This window comes from Carica papaya, chromosome 9, assembly GCF_054855325.1.
Source record: "Carica papaya isolate Zhongbai chromosome 9, ASM5485532v1, whole genome shotgun sequence".
Taxonomy (NCBI): Eukaryota; Viridiplantae; Streptophyta; class Magnoliopsida; order Brassicales; family Caricaceae; genus Carica; species Carica papaya.
The window spans coordinates 34,115,530-34,129,360 of record NC_142317.1 but is presented as its reverse complement, the minus strand read 5'-3'; the positions used below and the strand labels follow the sequence as shown (position 1 = coordinate 34,129,360).

The 13,831-nt window shown below is 34.4% G+C and overlaps 2 protein-coding genes across 3 annotated transcripts; both read right to left on the bottom strand.

Moving 5' to 3' along the window:
* Positions 1–864: 864 nt before the first annotated feature.
* Positions 865–3,039, bottom strand: LOC110826315 (Galactose oxidase/kelch repeat superfamily protein). Its single transcript, XM_022056932.2, has one exon. The coding sequence runs from the start codon at positions 2,308–2,310 to the stop codon at positions 1,093–1,095; it is 1,218 nt and encodes a 405-aa protein (XP_021912624.2). The 5' UTR covers positions 2,311–3,039; the 3' UTR covers positions 865–1,092.
* A 2,362-nt stretch (positions 3,040–5,401) lies between these two features.
* Positions 5,402–13,291, bottom strand: CCP1 (P-loop containing nucleoside triphosphate hydrolases superfamily protein). Of its 2 annotated transcripts, none has more exons than XM_022056949.2 (12): positions 13,060–13,291; positions 12,301–12,438; positions 12,150–12,211; positions 11,797–11,862; positions 11,568–11,675; positions 10,511–10,577; positions 10,146–10,230; positions 9,686–9,846; positions 8,922–9,023; positions 7,643–7,865; positions 5,792–5,931; positions 5,402–5,708 (listed from the first exon to the last, which is right to left on the bottom strand). In XM_022056949.2, exons 1-11 carry the CDS (start codon positions 13,099–13,101, stop codon positions 5,798–5,800), a joined length of 1,188 nt encoding a protein of 395 aa, XP_021912641.1. In that variant the 5' UTR covers positions 13,102–13,291; the 3' UTR covers positions 5,402–5,708; positions 5,792–5,797. The 2 variants fall into 2 exon arrangements, with proteins under 2 accessions (XP_021912641.1, XP_021912640.1); XM_022056948.2 differs by having other exon boundaries at positions 12,301–12,465; positions 13,060–13,281.
* Between the last annotated feature and the right edge of the window lie 540 nt (positions 13,292–13,831).

The window sequence follows — 13,831 nt, the reverse complement described above, 5'->3', positions numbered from 1 at the left end:
AAAACATTTACTTACATATCAAAAATATATATGCACACAGCAACTTGTATACCCGGTTGCTTCAACATGTATATATGTATATAAGAAATACATATATAAACATATACGCGTGCGTGTATATCTACATGTCAACAGTTGCTTGTATATAGTGTGAGAGGAAAAAAGGAAAAAGAAAGAAGAAAAAAAGAAGAGGAAAGAAAAGAAGCACGGCTGCATGTGAGAGGAAGCCAATCAAGGGAATATCAACATCTATATATACACAGTAACTTGTATACGCAGTTGCTTTAACATGTATATATATTAAGAAATATACACACACACACACACACATATATATATATAAGTGTGTGTATATATCTACATATCAACAGTTGCTTCTACATGTGTTAGAGAAAAAAAGGAAAAAGAAAGAAGAAAAGAAGAAGAGGAAAGAGAGGAAGAAAAAGCAAGGCTGCATATGAGAGGAAGCCAATCAAGGAAATATCAACATGTACATATAGAGCAACTTATATAAGAAGTTACTTAAATATGTGTAGATATATATATATATATATATAAGAAATACATATATACATAAACACACGCACATTGAGATTGAGGAAGCCAATCAAGGAAAGAGAAGAAGAAGAAGAAGCACGGCTGTATATATATAAAAGAAATCCATACACGTATATATATATATATAAACACTGAGATTGAGGAAGCCAATTAAGGGAACACCAACGCAACTCAGCTAAAGTTATTTCCGAGATTAACTCAACCTAACCTCAAAACCAAACCAGTCAGTGATAGCCAATCCTCAGCATTACATAGTTCTGCGTTACATATATATATACACACACACACATTGAGAACACATTGAGATTGAGGAAGCATTTGGCTAGACATTTGAGAAATCGTAGTATAAAGATATAACCCTGTCCAGTTGAGAAATCACAACAACAAACAGAAACCCAAACCAAATGGTAGAACAGAGTCACTGTTGATATGTTTATTCCAGTAACAACAACCACTAAAAACCCACAACTTGATTTCATATAATTACAATATTTAACAACATAAGGAAGTATCATCCCAAATATTTTTGAAAAGCTAAGCAAAGAGAACCTGAGAGCTTGAGGGTGTCAAGTCAGAGAAACTTTGAGGAAAATCCACAACATCCCACTGAACACTAAAGCTACACTTTTTTTCGCAAGTATCGATTTGGTTAATTCTCGAAATATGACCTACAGCAACATGGAGGTCCCTGCCTACAACATAGATTTTGCTACCACAAGCACTGACAGCAAAAGGTTTGCATATCTGTTCTGGTAAAGGAGGTCCTTTTATTGTTTCCCAGGAGTCCTTTTCAGAGTTATAAACCTTAAGTTTCATCCTTTCGAGCTCTGAAACCACAAATAAGTGCTCGTAAACCACTACACTTGAACCCGTCCAACCTTCTCTCAACCCAACAGCCATACTTTCCCAATTATCAGTTATTGGATCATAAACCTGACCACGGGGAGAGACAAAGAATGGCCACAACCAACCTTCTGTCACAAGAAGCTTCCCATTGAGAACAGCAGCATCATAAGATGCCATATTCGTACCCATGCTCGCTATCCGCCGCCAGCTCCCCTTTTTAGGATCCAAAACTTCTGCTGAGTCAAGCTCAATAAGATCAGCACTATTTCCCCCAGCTACATATATCACCCCATCAATCACTCCACTAGCAAAAAATGACCTTGCTGTAATCATCTGATTCATCACAGTCCAACGGTTTTTCTGCACCTCATACTTCAAGACCAAGTCAAGAGGGCAATCCACATCAGATACCATACCTCCACAAACAAAAAGAGTACCCTCTAGAGGAATTGAAATGCACCTAAATCCATGGGGACAAACCTTGTCCTTGCAAGGCATTGCAGGGATTGTGTGCCAAGTGAAATGAGTAAGGTCAAGAACCTGCCACTGAATCTTTCCAGTACATTTGTGAAATGCAAAGACAAAGAGCCAAGGGTCTTTAAACCCGAGTTGTTTCCTTCGGGTGAAAAACCTCTCTTTATTACCAAGCAACTGATGCCATCGCTTGCATACAGCTCTATAGGTTGCGTGGCTCTCAACCGGTAACCTAAGCAGACAATTTAACGCAACATCATCGGGAAGACCAGGTATAAACGGTTCCCCTCTGAAAGACAAATCTAACTCTGAAGGTGGATCTAACATTGAAGATTGAACCACAGCTAACCTAAACTTCGGGGACAGCGTCATCTGCGAATCCCCTAACTTGTGAACAGGTGTATGTTGTGCCGATAATCGAACTCTCTGCATCTCTCTTCCTTATAAACAAAACCTTATAGCTGGTTTAGGAGACCTTGATTTCAGTCCAAATACGTTGTATTAACCATGAAAACAAATTGTTTAATTTGAGAACATCAATCAAAACACCTTAAACCCAAACCAACGCTAAGAATCTATTCCAACCCTCAGTTATTCTCTACTAACTCACAACCTCAAACAAAGAATCCCCAAATCTGAACCTATCAGCAACTTCCTCTACAGGAAACCCTCAAAACAGAATATCCACAAAACCCAATCCTCTCCATCTCAATCCCCAAAGAAAACTCAAATTTCAATCAAGAAACTACAATCTGTCCATCCAATACAAAATACTCTCGTCTATCGCTCGAACGTGTAAACAATTCAAAGCAAACTAACAAAAACCAGAGAACAGAGACCAGAAACTAATTCACCAACTTACAATTACAGAAGAACTTCGCTCGAATTTTGCTACGAAGAGGAGCTTTCATGCGATTCAACCCCTGGATTCTCTACACAGAGAAGTGAACTGCAAGAAATTTATTTCTCCTTTAATGGTTGAATTTATACAACGTTTTGGTGGCGAAGGGGGGAATTACGGTGAAGAGCGAGTTGACGCGCCGACAGCGCGTGTTCCGAGTCGTGAGAACTGCAAGGTCTGGAGTTTTACGAAGCGTGTGTATGTCACGCGCGAGTGGTGCAGTTGTTTTTTGGCGGAGAGTGGTAGCTAGTAGCTCATTTTAGACGGAGGATGATTAGATTGCTTAAAGGTTAAAACAATGTACTTTTAAAACGGTAATTTAAATTATTCGGAGAATTTTCAATTTAGTCCCTCAAAATATAATTAATTGTACATTTGGATTTTAAATTATGTTTTATTACAATTTATTCCCTAAATAGTTTTAATTGTTTCTCCTCTCTTCTCTCCCTCATCTCAAAAGAGATGGAGTGGGAAAGCTTAAAGTTAAGGGAAGAGAGAGATCAATAGATATATATATATATATAGAGAGAGAGAGAGAGAGACCCAAAAAAAAAAAGAAGTTAAAAGTGAAAAATAAAGTTTTTTTTATAAAAGAAAACGCATAAAGCATATTATTAACAAAAAAGGCACTAATGTGACACCACGTGAGCTCTTAGCCATCGTGGACCATTTATGAAAATAAAATATGGTATAAATAAATCAGAAGAATTATTTATAAAAATATTTGCTTTAAGAAGCAATCCTAAGATTTCATTTGTTTTTTGAGTTTGAAAAAGTATAAATTTTCAATAACAAAAATCTTCCGATATGTTAGGAATCTTTTATAATAATCATTCACGACCGAAATATATCTTAATTTTTAAAAATTTGATAAAAAAATAATGCTCATGTTCAAAAGATTTACAGTTCGGATAATATGTCATTATGATCCAAATACAAAGAGTCTAAATAATACATTCATCCATCACTTGATTTCGAAATATCATTTTGAACTCTTTCAAACGTCATTTGCTTCATCTCTTTTTACACAATTTAAAAAAATAGTAATAAAATAATTTTTTTATTTTTTTTTATCTTTTTTAAAATTAAAAAAATAATAATAATATATGTTAATAAAAAAGGAATATATAAAATAAAATAAAATAAAACAATTAAAATTTTGTTATAAATATAAAACAATTTGAAGTAACCTAAACAAACTTCTCGTGTTTTAAGATGGGAGGAAGAAGAAATTTAATAAACAATATTTGGTGACACTAAAAAAGTGCAAAACGCGTAGCTTAAGCCACCATAGATAATAAAAGAAAGAAAGAAAGAAAGAAAGAAAGAGAGAGTCTTGTCATGAGGTCACACAAGTGTCCCTCTTGTTCATATATATATATATATATATTTGGGGTTTTACTATTAAAAAAATGATAAATGGTTAGAAAATATGCTGAAAACATAAATTGTAGAAAAAGAAAAAAGAAAAATTTGAAGGATTACATTGATTCTTTTTTTATTTTTAAATATGTGAAAATTGATCTATATATTAATTTTTTTATTCTTTTATTTTTTTTAAATATATATATATATATATAGTCCATATCTGTTAAATATTACTAACACTATTAACAAATTTATTATATAGCATATGAATTTATTATATAACCAGACACGTGATTGTTTTGATATAATCTTATTTGAATCGGATCTGTTCTATATTCTTGAGTTCAAAGGAGACGGAATTTCAAGTCTAATAGATAAACAGTGACTGTACGATCAAAACATAATTAATAGTAAAGACAATTTTGAACTATTGATGTTGTAAAAGATCGTTTACAGACTGCGGTGATCACCAAAGTCATCTAAAATAACATCAATATTTTTTTAATTTCTTTGTGATATTAAAAAAATAATTAAAAAATATATATTTTTTACACTTTAAATCTCACAAAAAATTTACTTAGTAAATTTAACGTACAAAAACTAATACAAATATATTTTTTAAAAATAAATAAAATAGAAGAGCAAAAGAAAGATGAGCAGCAGTGATCTACTAACCCAAAATGATTTAGCATCGACAATCCATTGATGATGGGGAATTTGGCACTGCCAGTCTACGAACGCAGCCGGGCAACTCAAGATGCACAAAGTTGGTAATTTCAGATGCCATGCGGTAAAAAAGAATGATTCAAAATATATCAAACAACCAAAAGCAAGGGAATCATTTGTGAATTTCCTTCCACATGCCAAAAAGTAAGCATTTGATTGTTTTTACACGCACTGAAGGGAGCAAATTATTGATTTTTCCGACACTTCCCGGAGGCGAGCAAGCAAATCATTTGAAAAGTTTCGATACAAATCGAGACACAAATTTTGTTGATAGTTTCCACACGCCATATGATACGAAAATCATTAACAGTATTCATTACAATCATTTGATAGTGTCCCTACGCCCAGAGAGGCAAGAAAATCATTGATACTTTTTGTGTGCCTAAAGATGAGAAAATCTTTTAGTAACGTCCCTACACCCAAGATGAAAAAATCATTGATAGTTTCCGAAAAAATCTTTTAATGGTGTCTGCATACCTAAAGGAGAGAAAACCTGTTGGTCGAGTAAATAAAAACTATAATTCTAAATTCGCTCTAAACACAGCCTTTTATTCTTTCTATCTTTTAAATTTTAATTCTAAAAGGAAATTCAATAGTAAACAGAGCAAAAGATAATTATATGATAAACATATGCCATGATTTGATGTATTTCAACGGACAAGGCAAGATTTGCGAGTGATTTCCGCTTATCGTACTGTCTATCGACACATAATCTCGCATAATCCAAAATGAATTTCTTGTGAGAAGAATGATTTGAAACAGAAACAGCCTTCAAACTACAGACCTGCCAATTGTCTGAAGGAAATAGAATGTTGTTCCTCCTCTTGTAATCCTCCTGGAAGTTATAAAATAATTGTCAGAAAGATAATAAAAATCCATGAAGTTGTGGATTTTACATTTGAAAATCAGGGAAAATACCTGGGATTATTGCAGAATTTGACTACCATAATCAGAATTAAACTTCTCATATCGATGAGCATGGAGATGAGCCGACGGTCTTGTGTTTCTCAAAGCTGTTTCTATATCTTCAGGTCTAATTGGCCCAACCTTCGGTAACTCTGCTAGCCAAACGGATCTTTCAGTTAACAATTATAGGTGATAAAACTATGCAAGAATGGTTAAAAGTTATCAGTAAAATGCTAAATAACCAGCTGCACTCTCCCTAAATGCTTCCTATAAATTGAGGTAACCTATTAAGCATCCATTCTTGTCAGAAATATTGAACTCTTGGGCAGCATACCCATAACTAGCACCAGATCGGTCTTGACATAGAGGTGGCCTTTTCGAAAAAACTACTTATGGTCCAGCAACTTGATCTCGCTGTCGAAAAGGAAGTCTAGGCTTCTTTCCTTCCTGCCGCTGTTAACGACATTTATGGATCAAGAGGATTGATTAATAAAGAATCTTATGAATATAGGTATATATTCTTTATAACTGGCTAGTAATGCACATGTTTTTCTTCTCTTACTATGAGAAGGCGTGCTACCTAAATCACTTCAGGTTCTTTGACTAGGGACATAGCTGATCTACTGCTAGTGCCCCATAACATATTAATTAAGAGGAACCCACAAATAGGCTGCATAAGCTCATAGGCACGTTACCCTAAGAGTACAGAAAATTCTCAGCCACATGCAATCTGCAGCTATGATATATGATCTCTCACAAGATTAAAGGGACAACTGCTGCCTCTTACCACTTACGGAATATATGACTCATGCCCCTTTAGATTATTTAAATTCTGTCAGTAGCATAACAACCAAGATCAATGCAGTCAATTATGTCTCTCTGAGAAGTTGGTTAGCTATCTCTCATTTTATTTTAGGATTCTTCCTATTCGTAGGTCATAAAGCACACAGGATGGGCTCGTGCTGTTGCAGCAGGATTTGAAAAAGAAATTGATTGTGATTTTGAACCCGTTCTTTTCATGACCTCTCTTAACTGATACAGGAGATTAAATACTCTTAAAGTAGGAATCAATTTCATTCTCTCATACATATTAAAGGAATCGGGTCATACTTAAAAAGTGTTCTTTTGCCCCTTCAACTCACAAGTTCTATGTCATGTTATTTTGGCTTAATGAATGCACCAGGTACATTGCAGCCACTAATGAATCATGTTTTCTGTAACCAATAAGGCATTATAGGCTTGTATTTTTTGACGACATATTAATTTATAGCTCCATTGAAGAAAATCAGTGTAATGATTTGAAGGAAGTGTTCAAGTTGTTAAGACAATCCTGGCTGTTTGCAAAGAAACCGAATTTTCCTTTATGCAAAGTGAGATTGAATACTTGGGACACTTTATTTCCAGTGTTGAAGCCAGAACAGATCCCAAAAAAAATTGAGTCTATGGTGAATTGGCCTCAACTGAAAACGGCCAAAAGAATTGAGAGCTTTCTCGGCACTCACTGGGTATTACTAGAAGTTCATCAAGGGCTATGGAATAATCATTAGGCCTCTCACTAATATGCTCTGGAAGAATGGTTTTTCATGGAGTGATGAGGCTGTACGCTCCTTCAATCAGCTCAAAGACGCTATGGTAAGTGTTCCTGTTTTGAAATTACCCAAACTCTGAACGTTTAAAGGCAAAGGCAGATGCATGTGCACGGGTACTAAAGCAGTTTTGATACAAGAAGACAGGTCAATTATCTTCTAGCAGTGAGCTCGACTGGAGGCACTATTCTCAGATCTAGGGTTGGCATTACTCATTGCAGCTGAGAAGAAGATCTAGTTACTAATAAAATTTTCAATATAACTTGAAACAACATACCATCTTCTGGCACAATTTCCTGCCTGGCTTCAAGGATAGTCATTATGCGTCTCAGAGGCTGCATTGCAGCCTCTTTGCAGAGTAACCGAATATCTGAACCTGAATAGCCTTCTGTTCTTTCCACTAAAACATCATAAGGCAAAACATCTTCATCTGGCTGCGAAGGCAGGAGTTCCTCAAACATGGCTTTTCTTGCTTCTGGTTCTGGAAGACGAACAAGGATCTAATTGTATATGGTTAAAGGTAACTTATTTATTGATTTTGTATACGCATTTGAGCAAGCATTGTACGTTAACTGTACAGAGGACCACCAAACCGAAATATTAAATTTCTTAAAGAGAAGACAAAAACAAAAGTGGGAAAAAAAAAGCACATGTCAACACTCAGAATTATTAAGAGATGCATTATTGCAACAAAAATTTCAAAAATGGAGCTTCTATTTTCTCCATGTCCACGGGCAAGATCCTGCTGAGTAAATTCTCTCTCTTCATTCAGAAACCATTTAGCTGGTTAAAAATAGAATGTACGTTGCCAATAATTTCTCTTAGCAATTCTCAAGAATAAATAGGCTGGTAGATATTGACCCCAAAAACATCATATACGGGGGTGAGGCAGATGGGAGGATATATCAGCTTTAGATCAGTTCCTATAATTAAGATCACACAAGAACTTCCACATATTAGCATGATATCTTTTTAAAAATAATAATAATAAAAAGTGTGGAATGTATTGATATAGACATCAAGGGGGTGTCAACCATGTACAAACAAATCAATTAAAGTATCAAAAAGGTTCTCTAAATTCTCTATAAAGTACAGAACCCCTTACATAAAACTAAAGGTCTGGAACCATCAATTTTGAAGAATATCAAAACCATCAACATCTTCAACCCCATCAAAAGCCCTTCTACTTCTTTCCTTCCACACCATCCAAAAAATATTTAGTGGAATAATCTCCACTAGTTTCCTGCGACCACTAATGCCCTTCTAAGCCCACAACTCTTCCCTCATGGAACTTGTCATCACCCAACTAATACCAAACAACCCATAAACCACATATTAGCATGATATCTTAGCATGTCTAAATCAACCCTTAGAATTACTAAGTGATGCATGACCGAATAGCATGCCATATGAACATGGCTCTTCTTCAAATATCATTAAGCTGATGCCAGAAACCAAGTGCTTTGAATTTTAGTCAACAAACAAATAAGTTTGTTATCCTAGTGATTTTTAATATCTTGTAAACTTCGGAATAAATTAATCACTCGAAAGGATACTCGCTTCTCAAGACGCCGGAGCATTGCTGCATCCAGTTCCCAAGGGAGATTTGTTGCCGCTAAAACAAATACAAGCTCCTCTGTCTTCGTCAAACCATCCATCTGCAATCTAATTCAAGTGATCAGTTTTCTGAGAAAGTACAGTAAGGTGTCAGACATGGCTGATATGTTTAAATTACAGCAATCAATAAACGCCATCCTGCATATCACGTTTTATGATTCATGCTATGAAAGACTGACATAGTTCCAGGACAGCAACTGCAGACCACAGTATGTGCATAAATTGACATACAGCAGGATTGGTGGTAGAAAATTCAAAGGGACATGGATACATCCAACTTGAAAAGATTAATGGATTAATTGCTAGGATAAAAATCCATACTGGTCAGTATTATTCAAATTTCAAATATAACTAACAGGAAATAGAACTTTCGGGAAAATATCAGCTGATCAGATGACTTCTTGTGGTGAGTTTTAAGAAATAAGCATTAGCTGATCTAGTATCTCAAAATGGCATCCTCAGTAGCAATCATGTCCATGCTGCTTGACTTTATTGCCGAAAATAGAACTAACCACACATAAGCAATTATAATACATTAAAAAACAGCAGTAAGTTCCAAAAAATTGGCATCAAATAAACAAATATAAATTGATGTTTTCAGTCCATGCAAGAGAGACATGGCAAGGAAGAGAAAGCTACAAAATTCTAAATTTCATACTTGAACTGCAAAAGTATCAGAACCACAGTTCTAAGTACACATCACCTGTATGAGTAGCTCAGTTTTCAATCGTCTGCTCGCCTCATGTTCACTGCGCCCTTCACCACGCTGACTTATAATAGCATCAATTTCATCCAGAAATATTGTTGAAGGAGCATGGTGCCTAGCAAGCTCAAATAGCACTTTTATTAGCTTTTCTGAATCACCTGTAATGATAAAAAACTTTATCATTAGATATGACAATATTATATCATAAAAAGGTTCTTGTAAAGATAGAAGTGATATCAATCATATGAATTTTTTGCATTTTCAGCAGCTACCTGAGAGTGAAATTAGTAAAAGCTATCTGACTATTGTTTGAATATTTGACATCAGTAAATCATGCTTTGGCTAAATATTATTGCCTCACAGTTCTCCTATAAGATAAATTTTAAGATTGTTTACCCATTTTAGTCCAATCTGCACAAAATTGTAGATGGTACAGAGAAAAGTTTTGTTCACATACCCCGCCATTTGCTAACGACTGATGAGGCTGAAATATTGAAAAATGTAGTTTTGCATTCGGTTGCAACGGCCTTTGCAAGCATTGTCTAAAACACCAGGATCTCAATTAGTGAAAAAAACATCCAATAGGAAGGGTGGGATGTGTATATCAATCTACTTATTGAAAAGCACGAGTACCCACCTGTATTGGTGGTAAGGAGTAAGGAAAGAAAGCATACGCAAGTAGCAATGACTAAGGAGAGAAAGAAATTTCCTCCCACGATTTGAAATATTTTTAATTTCTTTCAAAAAAAAAAAGAGAGAAATTTCAACCAAACAATGAGAAGTTTACAAACTACTATATTTACAGAAACAAAGTTTACAAACCTTTCCTGTCCCAGGAGGACCAAAAAGGAGAATTCCTTTCCATGGTGATAGCAGACCAGTAAAGTACCTAGAACCAGAGAGTTAAAACACAATTAGAATGAGAAGTTCAAGGTTCTAACCTCATAAATCATATTTTTTATAGAATAAAATTTGACAAGAAACTGAATTTTCTGTCAGTTACTTGATCATTGCAGAATTGCTTTCTTAGATTCTTGAAGTGGGAAAAGCAGAGTCAATAAAAGCCTTTTTTTCAGTATGAAGTCTGCTGTTTTCAAACAAATGGAATAAATAAGAAAACACCTTCTGTCTGATATCAGAAACCATCATCACCTAAAACACAAAAGACTGTGACTAAGATCTGCATTCTTTCCCACCTGAGTCATGGAATTGACATGAATTTCTAAGTTTTCCTTAGACCAGAAAAAAAGGCAATGGTGTACTCCATATGGCAAACAGGACTATCTAACCATCAGAAATAGGATGTCTAGAACTTTTATATCTTCGTCTTACAGTTTCTGGTCCAACAGTTAAATCATGCAGAGTGGTTGAATCCAAATGAATGCAAGGTCTCCAAACCACAATATATTATGCAAACCCTAAAAACAAAGCAAGTGGTGAAGTAAAACAGCCCATAAAAGCTCTAAAGAGCGGACTCCTTGGTCACATTGTCTCACATAAAAAAGACATTCTTTTAAGGTGAAAGCAAGAAAGAGGAGCAAAAATGACTTGACAGGATATCAGGGAATGCAACATATATCTGGCAAAATAATAAAGATGATGATTAAAATTGATTTCTGCAGATTGCAGTCAACCTTAAACCTCACATAGGATTGGGTCTTAATCACATTCTCAATGCAATCATGTGAAGCTATCTAAAAAATGTTAACACTAGAAATTACTTATCATTATAAGCACTTGTCTTTATTTTCATCACTCTAACCATGCCTTCAGTAAAAGGAGACACTATTAATCTCTGATATTTTGGAAGGTTGAGTGTGGAACACCAAGTCATACATTGTGTAAAGATATTGTAGTCTATAAGATGGACTAAACCTACTTGGGATACTTTATAGGCATCACAACAGCTTCTTTAAGCAAACGTTTAGCGTTCTCTAAACCTTTGATGCTTTCCCACTTAACATCTGGACTCCCTCGAATGATATCCCTGCACATAAATACATTGTGAGACAATCTGAAGAATACAGAATTTCAAAGTTCAATCATGCAATACAAATTCAATAATTTAACAGGTGCATAAAGATGAGCCTCAGCATGATCATAATTACCTACTCAAGCTCTCAGCTAAAGCACGCATTTCTGCAGATTCAAAAGGAGGGAACAGTGACTTCTGGCTGAAAAGATGAAGAGAAAAGATGATTAAATTCTAAAACTGAAAAAAAAAAAAAAGATAGATTGTTTAATATTACCACAACATTAAGCATAGATAATAAATTTACACAAAACACTCAAACAACAAAGGGGGTTCACGGTTCAGATTTGACTTGAAGTTTATCAAATTAAAATTTCTACAAATTGATGCTGCAGTATGGTTAATTCCTTAATCTGATCTACTAGGTGTTTTATAAACAAATGCATGATATGAAGAAGCAACAAGGATCAATGAATCAAAGGGCCATACGGTTTTTCATCTATTCCATTAGATAAAACTCCATTCAGTTGAGTTGTGCTTGAGTTCCTATCCTGCGTAACACAGAAGGTATCACGTATAATCTTGCAAAGTAAAGAAAGGCTGTGGACCATGATTATGCAGTGAGTCCAATCACATATACCTGTTTACGATACTGCTCATAAATGGCCATATCAGACTGGTTCCTCACATGCCCATTGCCATTTGACGCATTCCCATTAGATTCTGCTCCAACAGGGGCTTGACCGTTTTGTGGCTCGGGTGTCTTCCTTCTCCCAAACTTGGCATCATAGAACAGTTTAAAATCCTATAGATACAAATAACTTCTTACAAGAAATGCACAGTTCAGGGCCTAAATTTAGCAGTTAACTTCTTACAAGAAATGCACAGTTCAGTGCCTAAATTTAGCAGTTATTCACCAAAATTTCACGCACAAAATAACCAGACAGACGACTCGAGCGCCTTCCATCACTAACCAAGACAAAACCATTAGTAGACTGATTTTAAGTTTATAAACATGAAAAAAAAAATAAAAAAATAAAAAAAAAAGAGAGAGAGAGAGAGACAGATGAACTTCTAAAAAGCAATGACGGACATCGAGGAGGAAAGTAAATCAGTGAGAGGATCAAGAAAATCTACTAAAATAACGAACAACCGATTGAAACAAGTAACAAGTTCTCACAGAACAGTTTGACTTAACCAAAAATAGTGGAAACAAAAAAATAAATAAACAAATTCATTTTCCGAAAACGAAAATATCGAAGTAAATCGGAAGTCAAACGAAAATCCTCCAATGTCCAAACGGTAATCCATCTCCGAACAAAATGTCAGTTCCTTTAATTATCGGAAATCAAGCAAAAACAACTTTCTTCAAGCTAAAAAACTAATTACATTTCAGTACCTGAAAGCTCCACCGCGTGGGGAGAGGATCATCATTACTCATTGCAAGTAATCTACAGCAAAGAGAAGAAGAAGAAGAAGAAGAAGAAGAAGAAGAAGAAGAAGGAGAAAGAAGAAATACAACTCTCTCTACTAGTTCTCCTCGCTCCCTCGATCTCGATCGAATTCTCCGGAACACTGGTTCGGACAATGGAGCAGAAGATGCAGAAGAAAAGACAGCTTGTAATTCAATTTATAAATAGATTCAAAAGAATCATTGCGCGTGGATATATTAGTTTGTTGTAATTAGATGCATAATTAATTAATTTAATTGATATGATTAGTTTAATTAATAAATCTTAATTTATATAATTTTTTTTAATTAAGTACGTCATAATTTTTTAAATAAATTTAATTATTTTCCCCCATTGAGTGTTAATGATTAAGCTTAATTCTATGTTGTAATTAGATGCATAATTAATTAATTTAATTGATATGATTAGTTTAATTAATAAATCTTAATTTATATAATTTTTTTTAATTAAGTACGTCATAATTTTTTAAATAAATTTAATTATTTTCCCCCATTGAGTGTTAATGATTAAGATTAATTGTATGTTTAATTAAAAATTTTATTGGATTATAATATTTAAAACTTTTGGATTGTTAGTTATTTGGAAGAAGATTTGAATTGTGAAACTCTTATGATATGACAGTTAAACACGTGTGTGTGTGTATGTATATATGTATGTATATATGTATCTAAACTTTGGTTAAAAACTTTGTTATGATGA